This window comes from Chiloscyllium plagiosum, unplaced genomic scaffold (assembly GCF_037043375.1).
Source record: "Chiloscyllium plagiosum isolate Xiang-an unplaced genomic scaffold, Cpla_swu_hap1 HiC_scaffold_10, whole genome shotgun sequence".
NCBI classification, from domain to species: domain Eukaryota; kingdom Metazoa; phylum Chordata; class Chondrichthyes; order Orectolobiformes; family Hemiscylliidae; genus Chiloscyllium; species Chiloscyllium plagiosum.
The window spans coordinates 34732744-34749271 of NW_028270148.1; the positions used below are offsets into that span (position 1 = coordinate 34732744).

General features: G+C 43.3%; 1 protein-coding gene across 6 annotated transcripts in view; it reads left to right on the forward strand.

The window, feature by feature from the left end:
* ppm1ba (protein phosphatase, Mg2+/Mn2+ dependent, 1Ba) overlaps positions 1 to 16528 on the forward strand; it is a 229672-nt gene that overhangs the window by 197254 nt on the left and 15890 nt on the right. For all 6 annotated transcript variants that reach the window (XM_087991269.1, XM_087991267.1, XM_087991266.1 and 3 more), the window contains 2 exons: positions 2142 to 2253; positions 10629 to 10686. In XM_087991269.1, coding sequence (XP_087847395.1) covers positions 2142 to 2253; positions 10629 to 10686 — 170 coding nt within the window. The remainder of the gene's footprint in view (positions 1 to 2141; positions 2254 to 10628; positions 10687 to 16528) is intronic.

The window sequence follows — 16528 nt, forward strand, 5'->3', positions numbered from 1 at the left end:
ATGAGCTATTTTTTTCAATTCCAAAGAATCTTGACGACATAGAGAATTGCGTATGAAGTTGGAAAGACTGCCTTGTGGCATATGTTCAGATGCAGTGGATATCAGGTGCACCACATCTCCTGGTTTGAGTAAAACATTGGATAGTTTGAATTGTTCATGTTGCTGTTAGATCAGCTTCAGTATGTGCTGGCACCAAGCCTTTTCGGCAAAGCATGTGTGGCAGGATTCTATCGAAATGTGTATTGATTCAAACATTGTTCTCACAGAAAACATTACCAGCAATAAGCAGATGTTGCTGGAATATCTTGTATATTGTGTCTGAAAAGCTTAAATGAAGTAAATTTCCATAAGCAATGCAATGAACTTTTCAACTTCGAGTTGTTCAGTGAAATTTCTGACATTGTTATGAACAATGCATCACAGAATTGGGGTGATAAAATGCAAGGACAGTTAAAGCCATATTACTGCTGCTGCAGATCTCTGTATAAATTGAAACTTGGTTTATTTGATGTTGTACATGTTTTGTTTACTCTTCTTTTGTTAAGAATTATCATTGTTTTCTCTGTGACATTTGAGCAACCACAGAGAGAAAGTTATTCTGAACACAGTTTCTTGGACAAGCAGGCAACACTTACATTTGTCTAGAAATGGCTTGCAAAAAGAGCCTGTGTACTGCTGTTCAGTTGGCTGACTACTTTCTGGCGTTATGAATCAATAGGCTGGTTTCTCTGATGTAAATCCCAATTTTAACGTACTCTGGCTTACAGGAAATGGAGACGCAATGCAATTAACTTTGTAGTGATAAAATACTAAAAGTTTTGTTAAAATAGAAAAATTCAGGAAATTAGAGCACAAAAGTTTGAATTCACTATTACAGCAATACTTAATTATTTCTCAGATCGCAATTGATATTTAGTGAATGAATGTTGAGCTGAGGTAAATTGCTTACTGAAAAGGTGAGAGTCCTATTACAGCTGATCCAAAATCAGTATGGACTGTACCTGTTTGAATTGAGGAATGTGTACCACTTATGTTTTTTCTCTTTACATTGAAATGTATTTAGTGTGCAATAAAACCCACATTTCCACAGTCACAAATTAAAGTAATTATGTTCAACAAAATTTGCCTTTTCCCATGCTGCCCATTCACCCTACCTTGCTACATAGCCTAATTTGTGCTGAAAACTTTGAAATAAGTTCTTGAATCAATGAACCTCATTTGCACTTCATGTGCAAAGACATGTTGGCCTTTACCAGAGCTTCTTTTGGTGCAAATTGTGTCAGTCTTTTGAAAATTAGATGTTTTAAAATGTTATTTCCATAACTGCTGGTTTCATGCTTACTGCTTTATCATACCTCTGGCTTTCATTCTAACAGAATTGATCATAAGAGTCAGGAAGCCTTGCTACAGTTGTGCAATTCTTTGAGTAGATGATGCACAGTTTTGTTCTCAAAATGTAAAGAAGGATATGTGTGAACTGGAGGCAATACAGTGAAAATTCACTGAATTGCTTATATTTAAGGCTTGTCCAAGACAAGAGGCTGAGCAAATTGGATTTATTTTTTTTGAAGTTGAGCAGAAATAGAGATAACAAAATGATTCTGAAGGGGCTTGACAGGTGGAGACTGAGGTTTTTCTTGTTGGAAAAGTGAGAATGCAGACAGTCCCAGCAAAGGGGTCAGTCATTTAGAATGAGATATGAGAATTCTTCACTCAGTGGACAGTAAAACTTTGAAATTAATTATCTAAGGGGACTGAGACTGCTCCATTATTGAGTATATTTAAGTCTGAGGGACAGACTTTGGTTGCTCAAGAAATCAAGGTTTGTGCAGAGTGGAATGATAAAGCTGAACAGCTTCAAAATGTACCACATCCTAGAATCAGCCCCTGGAGTGGAGATTTGACCCACAACCTTTCACTGGAATTCTGACACTTTGACTTGACAAAGCTAAGTTACAATCTCATCCAAAATAAACACTTTCCTGATCCATTCTTTCTGTTACTTCTGCAAAAAGCTCAATCAGGTTAGTGGAGTATGATTTTGCCCCAACAAATTTAGAGGATGTTACACTGAGCACTTTGGCAAATTTAATCAAAATAAATTTTAAGAAAGAAATGTTATATTCAATTATCAATTCCAGAAATCATGCTGAAACCGAGTGAAGAAGGAATACCTGATTTGGTTCATGTGATGCGCACCCTTTCTATGGAGAATATCCCAAATCTACCGCCGGGCGGTGGCCTTGCGAGCAAGTGAGTATACGATATCATGGAACTGTAGTACAGTCATAAACTTTACAAAGTAATACATTGTACCCTAATGTTTTTCAGTTCCGTAATTAATAAAATAAACAAAAGGTTTCCATCCAATTGCTAAAACCTTTGTATGCCCCTGCAGGTTTGTTTTCTTAATCATCTACCACCAAAAATAGCTCTTTCCCAAGCATATTTATAGGTCAAAAAAATGACTTGCAATGTTTGAATCAAATCCTTGGTAAACAAGGAGGCTGTGAGATATCAGATAAGATTTTTTAAAAAGCTGAAAAGCATTTGTGTTCTGAAAAAATTACATTTGACTCTGTTTTTCTCTCCACAGATGCAGCCAGACCTTCTGAGTTTTTCCAAAACTTGCTGTTTTTATTTCAGATTTCCAACTTGCACAATATTTTACTTTTAGAAAATGTAATTCTGAACACAAAAGTACTTAAACTGCAATAGGTTGTTACCTGGTTATAAATGGAATGCAGCACAGGTTGGTGAGCAAAGTAAGATCAGGAATTGTGCAGGTGGCTGTGATTAGATTACTTAGTGTGGAAACAGTCCCTTCGGCCCAACAAGTCTACACCAACCCGCCGAAGCGCAACCCACCCAGACCCATTCCCCTACACTTACCCCTTCACCTAACACTATGGGCAATTGAGCATGTTAGAGGATTGATCAGGGCAGAGCGGTGGATGTGATCTATATGGACCTCAGTAAGGCTCCCCATGGGAGACTGGTTAGCAAGGTTAGATCTCACGGAATATAGGGAGAACTAGCCATTTGGATACAGAACTGGCTCAAAGGTAGAAGACAGAGGGTGATGGTGGAGGGTTGTTTTTCAGACTGGAGGCCTGTGATCAGAGGAGTGCCACAAGGATCGGTGCTGGGCCCTCTACTTTTTGTCATTTACATAAATGATTTGGATGCAAGCATAAAAGGTACAGTTAGTAAGTTTTGCAGATGACACCAAAATTGGAGGTGTAGTGGACAGCGAAGAGGGTTACCTCAGATTACAACAGGATCTGGACCAGATGGGCCAATGGGCTGAGAAGTGGCAGATGAAGTTTAATTCAGATAAATGCGAGGTGTTGCATTTTGGGAAAGCAAATCTTAGTGGGACTTATACACTTAATGGTAAGGTCCTAGGGAGTGTGGCTGAACAAAGAGACCTTGGAGTGCAGGTTCATAGCTCCTTGAAAGTGGAGTCGCAGGTAGATAGGATAGTGAAGGCGGCGTTTGGTATGCTTTCCTTTATTAGTCAGAGTATTGAGTACAGGAGTTGGGAGGTCATGTTTTGGCTGTACAGGACATTGGTTAGGCCACTGTTGGAATATTGCATGCAATTCTGGTCTCCTTCCTATCGGAAAGATGTTGTGAAACTTGAAAGGGTTCAGAAAAGATTTACAAGGATGTTGCCAGGGTTGGAGGATTTGAGCTATAGGGAGAGGCTGAACAGGCTGGGGCTGTTTTCCCTGGAGCGTCGAAGGCTGAGGGATGACCTTCTAGAGGTTTACAAAATTATGAGGGTCATGGATAGGATAAATAGACAAACTCTTTTCCCTGGGGTTGGGGAGTCCAGAACTAAAGGGCATAGGTTGAGGGTGAGAGGGGAAAGATATAAAAGAGACCTAAGGGGCAATTTTTTTAATGAAGAGGTTGGTGCAGACATGGAATGAGCTGCCAGAGGATGTGGTGGAAGCTGGTACAATTCCACGATTTAAAAGGCATCCGGATGGATATATGAATAGGAAGGGTTTAGAGGGATATGGGCCAAGTGCTGGCAAATGGGACTAGATTAGGTCAGGATGAGTTGGACCAAAGGGTTTGTTTCTGTGATGTACATCTCTCTGACCTGAGAACTGATCGTAAAATGTTGGTTTTATGCAGAAAATAGGGTGGTGGGAGGGGATAAACGATAGGTGGAGGTGGAGCTGAAAGAGAGAGGTTACCAATCAGGCTAGGAGAATGAACAGCTATTAATGGGGGACTGTTGGTGGCTAACAATGGGTTGTGTGCAATGGCAGACTTATGATGACAAGACCTGGGGTGTGAGGCTTGGGGTAAGGACATGGGAGGTTGTGCTTCAAGCCCTACAGTTGTTGAACTCGATATTGAGTCCAGAAGGCTATAGAATTCCCATGGGGAAAATAAGGTTCCCCTTCAACACACCATCTTGTTCCCTGGCCAACATCTCTGTCTTAGCAAACCTCAGCGCAAACTGGAAGAATACTTCATTTTTCCTTGGGAGCTCTATAGTTTTCTGAATTCAGTACTGAATTCAATAACTTTAGGGCTTAGCTTCTGCTATGACCTTTCCCCAATCTTCACACACCATCCTTGTTAGCACAAGGTCTGCTATTACAAACAACCCATTTTTAGCCACTAACAATCCCCATTTATAGATAGTTATTCATTCTACCAGCCTGATCACTGTACACTCCTTTGTCTGTCCAAATGTTCTTCTCTCTTTTTGGGCTCAACCCCCACCTATTGTTTACTCCTTGTCCCCTCTCTCTCTTCCCCCAACCACCTCACGTTCTGCATAAAACCAACATTTTACTAGCTACCATCTGTTCTGGGGCAAGGTAGTAGACCTGAAACGTTAACTTTGATTCTCTGTACAGTTGCTGTCGACCCTCTGAGCTTTTGCAGCAATTTGTGTTTTTGTTTCAGATTTCCAGCATGCACAATTCTTTTGGTTTTTATTTTGATTTTTAAGAGAACATTGGTCAGGTACGCATGACAAATGAAATTCATTCCAGAAAGTGTAAGGTAGTATGTTTTGTTTGGAATAATGAGACAATGCATGCTACATGGTACAGTTTCTATGGAGGTGCAAGAATGGCGGGATTCTGGCTTATGTTCAAATCTTTGAAATTGGTAGGGTTATGTTAACAAAACAGTTATGAAAGCTGAGAGATCATGGGCTTGAGAAAAACAGAGGCTTAGAGTACAGGGGGCGCAGACAGGAGTTGGGTGGGTGGGGGGGGCGGGTGGAGTTCGGGGTGGAGGCAGACGGTGGTGGGGTTGGGGAGAGGTGGGGTGGGGTGCAGGGGCTCGCACGTGGTGTGCTGCTGCCTAGTCTCCTGAACAGGGAGCATACTTAACAGAGGACTCCGAGCCCCAGAGGAAATCAATTAACCGAATAATCAATTATCCGAACGAAGTCGTGTCCGCCCATCTTGTTCAGATAATCGAGATTCCTCTGTACACCACGTTGACTGCTTTACCATCATCCACCTGTCGGTCACCGTCTTAAAGAACTCAATTAGGTTTGTGAGGCACGACCTGCCCTTCACAAAACCATGTTGACTATCCCAAATCAACTTATTCCTTTCTAGATGATTATAAATCCTATTTCTTATAACCTTTTCCAACACTTTACCCACAACCAAAGTAAGGCTTACTAGTCTGTAAGGAGAAAGTGAGGTCTGCAGATGCTGGAGATCAGAGCTGGAAATGTGTTGCTGGAAAAGCGCAGCAGGTCAGGCAGATCCAGGGAACAGGAGAATCGACGTTTCGGGCATAAGCCCTTCTTCAGGAATGGGGAAAGTTTGTCCAGCAGGCTAAGATAAAAGGTAGGGAGGAGGGACTTGGGAGAGGGGCGTCGGAAATGTGATAGCTGGAAAGAGGTCAAGGTGAGGGTGATAGGTCAGACTGGGGTGGGGGCGGAGAGGTCGGGAAGAAGATCTCAGGTTAGGAAGGCGGTGCTGAATTTGATGGATTTGACTGAGACAGGGTGGGGGGAGGGGAAATGAGGAAACTGGTGAAATCCGAGTTCATCCCTTGTGGTTGGAGGGTTCCTAGCCGGAAGATGAGGCGTTCTTCCTCCAACCGTCGTTTTGTTGTGGTCTGACGATGGAGGAGTCCAAAGACCTGCATATCCTTGGTGGAGTGGGAGGGGGAATTGAAATGTTGAGCTACAGGGTGGTTGGGTTGGTTGGTCCGGGTGTCCCAGAGGTGTTCTCTGAAACGCTCCGCAAGTAGCCGGCCTGTCTCCCCAATATAGAGGAGGCCACATCGGGTGCAGAGGATGCAATAGATGATGTGTGGAGGTGCAGGTGAATCTGTGGCGGATATGGAAGTTTCCTTTGGGGCCTTGGAGGGAGCTGTGGGCGCAAGTCTTGCACCTCCTGTGGTTGCAGGGCCTTTGGGGCCTTGGAGGGAGGTGAGGGGGGAGGTGTGGGCGCAAGTCTTGCACCTCCTGCGGTTGCAGGGCTTTGGGGCCTTGGAGGGAGGTGAGGGGGGAGGTGTGGGCGCAAGTCTTGCACCTCCTGCGGTTGCAGGGCTTTGGGGCCTTGGAGGGAGGTGAGGGGGGAGGTGTGGGCGCAAGTCTTGCACCTCCTGCGGTTGCAGGGCTTTGGGGCCTTGGAGGGAGGTGAGGGGGGAGGTGTGGGCGCAAGTCTTGCACCTCCTGCGGTTGCAGGGCTTTGGGGCCTTGGAGGGAGGTGAGTGGGGAGGTGTGGGCGCAAGTCTTGCACCTCCTGCGGTTGCAGGGCCTTTGGGGCCTTGGAGGGAGGTGAGTGGGGAGGTGTGGGCGCAAGTCTTGCACCTCCTGCGGTTGCAGGGCTTTGGGGCCTTGGAGGGAGGTGAGGGGGGAGGTGTGGGCGCAAGTCTTGCACCTCCTGCGGTTGCAGGGCTTTGGGGCCTTGGAGGGAGGTGAGGGGGGAGGTGTGGGCGCAAGTCTTGCACCTCCTGCGGTTGCAGGGCTTTGGGGCCTTGGAGGGAGGTGAGGGGGGAGGTGTGGGCGCAAGTCTTGCACCTCAGGAGGTGCAAGACTTGCGCCCACACCTCCCCCCTCACCTCCCTCCAAGGCCCCAAAGGAAACTTCCATATCCGCCACAGATTCACCTGCACCTCCACACATATCATCTATTGCATCCTCTGCACCCGATGTGGCCTCCTCTATATTGGGGAGACAGGCCGGCTACTTGCGGAGCGTTTCAGAGAACACCTCTGGGACACCCGGACCAACCAACCCAACCATCCTGCAGCTCAACATTTCAATTCCCCCTCCCATTCCACCAAGGATATGCAGGTCTTTGGACTCCTCCATCGTCAGACCACAACAAAACGACGGTTGGAGGAAGAACGCCTCATCTTCCGGCTAGGAACCCTCCAACCACAAGGGATGAACTCGGATTTCACCAGTTTCCTCATTTCCCCTCCCCCCACCCTGTCTCAGTCAAATCCATCAAATTCAGCACCGCCTTCCTAACCTGAGATCTTCTTCCCGACCTCTCCGCCCCCACCCCAGTCTGACCTATCACCCTCACCTTGACCTCTTTCCAGCTATCACATTTCCGACGCCCCTCTCCCAAGTCCCTCCTCCCTACCTTTTATCTTAGCCTGCTGGACAAACTTTCCCCATTCCTGAAGAAGGGCTTATGCCCGAAACGTCGATTCTCCTGTTCCCTGGATGCTGCCTGACCTGCGCTTTTCCAGCAACACATTTCCAGCTCTTACTAGTCTGTAATTAACCGGGTTGTCTTTACTTCCTTTCTTGAACAAGGGAACAACATTTGCTATCCTCCAGTCTTCTGGTACTATTCCTGTAGACAATGACGACATAGAGATGAAAGCCAAAGGCTCTGCCATCTCCTCCCTGGCTTCCCAGAGAATCCTAGCATACATTCCATCCAGCCCAGGGGACTTATCTATTTTCACATTTTCCAGAATTGGACACCTTCTTGTGCACCTTAATCCCATCTGTTCTAGTAGCCTGTATCTCAACATTCTCCTTGACAACATTGTCTTTTTCCAGTGTGAATACTGACGCAATATATTCATTTACCGCTTCCCTTATCTCCTCTGACTCCACGCACAACTTCCTACCAACCTTGACTGTCCATAATATTACTCTAGTCACTGTTTTATTCCTGATATACCAATAGAAAGTCTTAGGGTTTTCCTTGAGAAGTTGTTGGCGGATAGGATCATGTTCCCTCCTGGCTGTTCTTAGTTCTCTCTTTAGGTCTTTCCTGGCTAACTTGTAACTCTCAAGCGCCCTAAGTGAGCCATCACAGCTCATCATTACATAAGCCGCCTCCTTCCTCTTGACAAGAGCTTCAACTTCTTTAGTAAACCACGGCTCCCTCACTTGACTTCTTCCTCCCTGCCTGTCATGTACATACTTATCAAGGACATGCAGTACTGTTCCTTGAATAAGCTCCACATTTCAATTGTGCCTATCCCCTGCAGTTTCCTCCTCCATCCTATGCATCCTAAATCTTTCCTAATCGCATCATAATTGCCTTTCCCTGAGCTATAATTCTCGCCCTGCGGTATATACCTATCCCTTTCCATCTCGAAAGTAAACGTAACCGAATTGTGATCACTATCACCAAAGTGCTCACCTACATCCAAATCTAGCACCTGGCCGGGTTCATTACCCACTACCAAATCCAATGTGACCTCACTCCTTGTTGGCCTGTCTACATACTGTGTCAGGAAACCCTCCTGCACACATTGGACAAAAGCTGACACATTTAAAGTACTCAAATTATTGTATTCCCAGTCAATATTTGGAAAGTTTAAGTTCCCCCATAACAACTACCCTGTCACTCTCGCTCCTATTGAGAATCATCTTTGCTATCCTTACCTCTACATCTCTGGAACTATTCAGAGGCCTATAGAAAACTCCCGACAGGGTGACCTCTCCTTTAATGTTTTCAACCTCCACCCATACTACCTCAGTAGATGAGTCCTGAAATGTCCTTCCTGCCACTGTAATACTGTCCTTGATTAACAATGCCACACCTCCCTCTCTTTTGCCATCTTCTCTGTTCTTAATGAAATATCTAAATCCCGCAACCTGCAACAACCATTCCTGTCCCTGCTCTACTCATGTCTCTGAAATGGCCACAAAATCGAAATCCCAGGTACCAACCCATGTTGCAGATTCGCCCACTTTATTCCAGGTGCTCCTGGCGTTGATGTAGACACCCTTCAAACCATTTTGTTACTTGCCGTTCCCCTCTTGTGACCTTGAAACCTTACTTCTGATCTCACTACTTTCAACATCTTGTATTATGGAACTACAATTCATATTCTCATCCCCTTGTGAATTAGGTTAAAACCTTCCAAAGGACATTAGCAAATCACTCCTCCACACCCCCCCCCCCCCCCATCCCAAAAAATGGTTCCCTCTCTGGTTCATTTAGTAGAGGTGTTCAGTGTCATGGTCATTTAAGATGAAAGAAGTGTGATAACCAGAAGCAGATTGAAATGAACATAAGAACCTGAGGTGGTATGAGAAAAATACTTTTAAAAGTTATTTCCATGGGATGTTGGTATGACAAGATGGATCGACATTTGTTGTCTGTCCTTAATTGCCTTTGAACTAAGTGGCTTGTTGGTTCTTGTGAAAGACAGATAAGAGTCAACTAAATTGCTGTGCATCTGGAGTTGCATGTAAGCCAGATTGGGTAAGCAAGGCCAATTTCATTCCTTAAAGAACTTTACTGAGCCATGTGTTTTTACAACAATTGATGGTTGTCATTGCCATTATTACAGAGAGTAGCTTTATATTCCAGATTTCATTAATTGAATGTAAATTGCACCAACTGCTGTTGTAGGATTTGAACATTCGTCCCCACCGTATTAACCTTGGTCTTGGGATTATTAGGAGAAAGTGAGGACTGCAGATGCTGGAGAGTCAGAGTCACACTTTTTGACTCTTGGGATTATTAGTTCAGTGGCATTGTCACTATGTCACCACCTCCTGTTTTTATGCAACATGTGACTGGAATATAGGATGTTCTGCCCAGTGGTCTTGAGTGTCGAGTTTAATGTCTACTTGAAGCAGAAAGAAACTGTGCAGATACGGAGTTAGAGAGGGGATGAGAGTTGTGAGTAGTTTTGGGCTGTCACAGATGGGGTTATATGTGTTGTAGATCATTTAACATATAACTGTAATGATTATTAATGCTTTAATTTAATTCCTTTTAACGCTTCTATTTTTCTTTCACAACAGTAAATAAGATCCTCTACTTTCCTCACCGCCCCCTTGCACCAGCACCATCCCCTCCCTGTGTTTATAAGTCACTTTTGCCTTTTTTTTAATCAAAGTTGTTAATTTCTGTTTTCATATTACTTGCATTTTCTGTGAATTACATGGTGAATGCTGACAGTTTCACTGACATGACAAGTTAAAATCCTAGTTTATAGATATTGTTTAATCCGCTGCCTCAGAGACGTAAGACTACATTTTGGATCCAAGGTAATGTGGTCCTTTTTAGCTTACTTGTATCCTGATTTGGCTATATTCTAATTAAGATAGTGTTGTTGCAGTTCAGTACTGGTTTATCTTTTCATGAGTAAATGCAAAGAAGAAACACTTGTCATTTTAAAAATTGTCTTCTTAGGCGCAGTGTGATCGAAGCTGTTTATAATAGACTGAATCCACACAGAGATGATGATGGGGTGAGCCTTATTTTCTTTTGCACATTTTGCTCTTGTACTGATCAAGTTAAAAAAAATCATTCTTTCTTGTACTGTAAGGTGTAACGCTAACTGTGATATACTTGTTTTTCATTTGCTTATGCAAGTCTCCTTAAAATGTTTGCTTACAGTCCACTATCATTTGATAATCTTGTAAGATTCTGAAAGATATCTTTGTCATGTTTAAACAAAAAACTTGAAAGAGTTTCTGACCTGACACATTTTAAAGTTCACCATTGCGTGTCATTTATAGAGTTGGCTTGTCAACGCACAACTTCTTTCTTAGAATTGTATGGCACAAGAATAGGTCATTTAGCCTGTCAAGTTGCTGTGCTGTTCACTAGGGGTATAAATCCTGTGTTTTGAAATTGTTTAGAAATGCATTTGTATACACTTGAATTATTTCAACTGGTCTTCAGTGAAATCTTACTGAGGTGACAGGATATTGCTTTGACAATTTGTCCAAAATATGCAGCAAAGTATATTGTCTTCTAACTTTACATTCTTTGATGAATAATGCTCACCAAGATCAAAGTTACTGAGGAATGGATTGTAACCATTTCTGACTTCCACTATGTACAGTACGAATAATTGGAACGTACCTCAGACTGGACACAGACCTGTCTGTGTTCTATTCCTACAACATTTGCAAATCTGTAATGTGGATGCAATAGTGTGATTTATTAATTTCCCACAACCACCTGATTTAGATTGCTCATTTGTATCAAATTATAGATATTTTTCCACTTGCTCTTGAGAATTTGTAATGAGACTACTTAAACGTGCACATTGAAAATGAATGGTGTTGAAAGGAAGATCTGTCAACCTTCTCCAACATTTAGGTTACTTTTCTAATTATGCCAGCAATTCATTTGAAATTTGTTAGATATCAGAAACTATTGACTTGCCTTCTAAAGTCATGTATTTTTGGACAAAGTGGAACTAATTTGATCACTAAAGCTACCTAGTATTGGACTCTGGTAAAAATTAGTTGATTTTTAGTTCATGTGATGTGCCATACACATGGATCCAGCATTTGCTGAAGAATGTACATCAGAGCTGAAAAGGTTGAGATCTCTATTCAAGGGTAAAGTGGACTGCCAACAAGGCGATCAACCTAAATATATAGTTGGATGGCATATGTCACAGAGCAGTTGCACTTCAGCTGCACTGGATAATAGAATGGCGCAAAGCAATTTAAGTGTGATACAACGTGACATTAGGTCTCCCGGGATATCCTGTGATGCATGCCATGAGCTAAATTTTTTCCTCATCCTTCAGCTCCAATTAATTTTGCACTCCAAATTGCTATTGATATAATTTAATAACTGCAGCAACGTCAACTGAGTTATCTCTAACTGATGAAATTTCAAGAATTTGAATGGTCTGTAGAGCTCTCCAAAATGAGTGACAAAATGAGCAATCTTTATATGATCAAATTCTAATTCAAGAATCAGCAAATTAATTGCAATAAAATACAAAATTGCGAGCTTTATCTACTTCTACGATATGACTACACAAAAGGGCTTCCTTACCATGGTTCAAACAGTTTAATTCATGAAAATCTTAAAATGAAAGCAGCTACTGCTTATGTTAGGAAGCTATATGATTCGTAGTTTCCCACAACAAATAAAATCTGATTTGATAAACTTAATTCCCTGCTAGACAGAAACATGTTTTGCTTTGTCAGCCAGTTACTATTTCACCTATCATCAGTGAGACGTTTGCATCCATAAAACACTTTTAAAATCTCCTTTCTTTCATTTAGTACCATTATTTATTTGTATTCGCTAAAGCACTTTCTTTGCTGAAGGATTTACTTTTTTTTTAAAAACCTGTTCAGAGATATTTATTCTCTCCTGGAGCAGATGGGGCTTTATCCTGGATCTCATGGCTCAGAGAGGGACACTACCACTGTGCCATAAGAACCCTTGTTTCCTTCATTTTTATTTCCTAAATAAACTTGAATTCTGATTGTGTGCTTTATGCAGCAGGCATAGAACAGTTTCTAATTGCTAACTTATTTTGAAGTGGGATGTCATTAGAAATACAAATTACCCTGTACCTAGAATTCTTAAACTGTGACAAAGCAGTCCGAACTTCTCTGTGACAAGTATTTTTTTTAATTACAGCATTTATGCAGCAATTTCTTAATGTACATGGGAAGTTGATGGCAAGTTCTGGCTTTTGCAATCACCACAATGGAGTCAAATCATTTGACTTTGGGTCAATTTGCAGAATGTGGTTCTTCTCTTGCCCATTACAAATAAGAACTTGACATTTAATGAACTTGTAATTGTTTTTGACAACAAATTCTGGAAATTTGCAAATTTGATTTTCACAAGTTTTAGTTTGGTGTTGAATCATACTTTCCATGTTGTGCTGGTGGCCTGGAATATAGAAACCTACAAAATAGGAGCAGGTAGACCATTGACCCCACGAAGCCTGTGTCACAATTTGACAGAACCATAGCTGATTCTTTATCTCAATACTGTACTCCCACTCTGTCCTGCACAACCCTTTGATGTTGGGCAATCTCATTTCTCCTGAAGTGTATTTAGTGTCTTGGCCTCCACAGCTTTGTGGTAGAGAGATCCACAAGTTCACCATCCTGAGTGAATAAGCCTATCATCCCAGTTCAAAATTCATGAACCCTTGTTCTATCCCCCATCAGAATTTTATATCTTTCAAGAAGATCTACTCTTCTTTTAAAACTCAAGTGAACATAGTCACCCAGTCTATCATGCATGACAATTCTGTCATCCAAGGAATCAAGTATATCTCTTCTTAAGTAAGGAGACCAAAATTGTGAACAATATCCCAGGTGTGGTTTCACTGAAGCCCTGTACAGCCGTAGTACAACTTCCTTGCTCCAGTTTGTTGAATGCAAATAGAAATCATTTAGATTCCGAATTTAGGAAGCAGTTGTTGCACTGAAACAAAACAGTTTGTCAAAATTAGATTATAAATCTAAATGTGCTTTGAGTTACAAAACGTTTTGATTCAACTTCAACAAAGCACAGTTTGAACATTGCTGGTCTCAATAAGTACAAGTTTAAAGTTCCATATGAAATGTATTTGGGACCTTAGTTTTTAGAAAGTTAAAGTTCCTCGCATCAAACTTGTCTAGAATTTAGAACAGACTGCAGCAAACTGGCCATCTTATTCAAAAGTCGAGAGTGTGATGCTGGAAAAGCACAGCAGTCAGGCAGTATCAGAGGAGTAGGAGAATCCTGATGAAAGGCTTATGCCCGAAACGTCGATTCTCCCTCTCAGATGCTGCTTGACCTGCTATGCTTTTCCAGCACCACACTCTCGACTCTGATCTCCAACATCTGCAGTCCTCACATTCTCTATCTTATTCAAAAACTTATTCAAGAACATAGGAACAGGGGTAGGCCAGTTAGGCCATCAAATCTGTTCTGCCATGCAATTAGATCATGGCTGATCTATTTGTTTTGAGTTCCACACTGCCATTTACCCTAATAACCTTTTGATTCCTTTGGCTTACAAGAATCTATCCTGCCTTAAAAACTGTACAACCCTGAGAGCACAAAAAAATCTCCTTATCTATATCTTGAAAGGGGATTATTAATTTTAAAACAGTACCCCTTAGTTCTGAATTCACCTATAAGGAGCAGCACTCCTAAATCTAGTGCTTCCAGTTAAACTTGTTGGACTATAACCTGGTGTTGTGAGATTTTTAACTTTATAAGAAACAAAACATCCTTTCCATGTTCACCTTGCCATGACCATCTTGCCATGACCATCAAGGATTTTATGTATTTGAATCAAGCCACACCCAACCTGTGTAAAGAGGCTTAGCCTGTCCACCTATCCTCATAAAATGTGCCACTGATTCCAGGTCTCATAAGAGGACATTACATGGACATGACGAGCTGCCACCATTTATTGCTCATCTCCAGTTGAGAAGATGATTGTGAGCTACCTTGAACATTCACCACCCTCTGTGAAGAATTTCCTCCTGATCTAAGTCTTAAATGGCCTACCCCTTATCAGAGATTTATTCCAAGAGTAGGGAGTTCTGTAATGGCACAATACCTGTGCTCTTCAGACTTTAGGCTTGATACTTGTTCATCGAGAGGTGGTGCTGGAAAAGCACAGCAGGTCAGGCCGCAACCAAGGAGCAGAAGAATCGACGTTTCGGGCATAAGCCCTTCATCAGAAATGAGGCTTGTGGGCTGGGCGGCTGAGAGATAAATGGGAGGGGATGGGACTGGAGGCAAGGTAGCTCAGAATACGATAGGTAGATGAAGGTGGGGGAGTAGGTGATCGGTTGGAGAGGAGGGTAGAGTGGATAGATGGGAAAGGTGATGGACAGGTCAAGAGGGTGGTGCAGGGTTGGAGGCTTGGGACTGGGATGAGGTCAGGGGAGAGGAAATGAGGAAACTGGTGAAATCCACATTAATCCCGTGTGGTTGCACGGTCCCAAGGCAGAATAAGAGACGTTCTTCCTCCAGGCATCAGGTGACTAGGGTTTGGCGATGGAGGAGGCCCAGGACCTGTATATCCTTGGTGGAGTGGGAGGGGAGTATTCAACCATGGGCCAGTGGAGTTGGTTGGTGCGAGTGTCCCAGAGATGTTCTCTGAAATGATCCGCAAGTTGGCGTCATGTCTCCCTGATGTCGAGGAGACCATTTCTGGTGCAATGGAAACAGTAGATGACATTCGTGAGGGTACACGTAAATTTCTGTCGGATGTGGAAGGATCCTTTGGGGCTTTGAATGGAGGTGAGGGGTGAAGTGTGGGTGCAGGTTTTGCACTTTGTGGTGACAACAGAAGGTGCTGGGAGTGGGGTGAGGGTTGGTGGGGAGTGTGGATCTGACAAAGAAGTCATAGAGGGAATGGTCTCTCCGAAAGGTTGATGGGGGTGGGAAGTGGAATCTGTTTTGTAGGTGGTGGAAATGGCGGAGGATGATGCAATGTATATAGAGGTTGGTGAGGTGGAAGGTGAAGAATGGGGATGGGAGCGGGGGTTCAAGGGCAGAGGTGCAGGAAGTGGAGGAGATGCGCTAGAGGACATGGTCAACCATGTGGGAGGGGAAATTGCAGTATTTGAAGAAGGAGGCCATCTGGGATTTTCTGTGGTGGAATTGGTCCTCCTGGGAACAGATGCGGTGGAGATGGAGGAATTGGGAATAAGGGATGTTTTTTTCACAGGAGGTAGGGTGGGAGGAGGTGTAGTCCAGGTAGCTTGGGAGTCTGTGGGATTTTAGTAGATGTCTGTAAGTCGGTCACTCTGGTGTGTCTGGCTCGTATAAGTGTGGAAAGTGTGTGCACGTTCAGCTACTGACAGAGCATATTGCAGCCCTGATGAAAGAACTCGAGGACCTCAGGCTCATCCGAGAGAACGAGATCTTTCTGGATAAGACCTTCAGCGAGGTTATTGCACCGACCATACCAGAAGAGAGCAGAAGAAAGCAGACAATGAGGAAGGCAGAGAGGAGACAGGTGCAAGAGACCCCGAGGGAAGTACCTGTCAGGAACAAGTTGAATCTTTTGTCAGAGACAGATGACACTGCCAGTCCGCGAGGCAGCCAGATCTGTCAATCGAAAGTTGGCGTGGAGGCAGAGCGGAAGAGTCGGACATCGCACAGAGCTGCGGTAATAGGGGACTCCATAGTGAGAGGAACTGACCGGGGTTTTTGTGGCAGCAGGCGGGACTTAAGGATGGTGTGTTGCCTTCCTGGTGCCAGGGTTAAAGACATCACAGACAGAATGCAGGAAATCCTCAAGGACCAAGGTGAAGAGCCAGAGGTGGTGGTACATGTCGGCACAAATGATGTCGGGAAGAAGAGGAGGA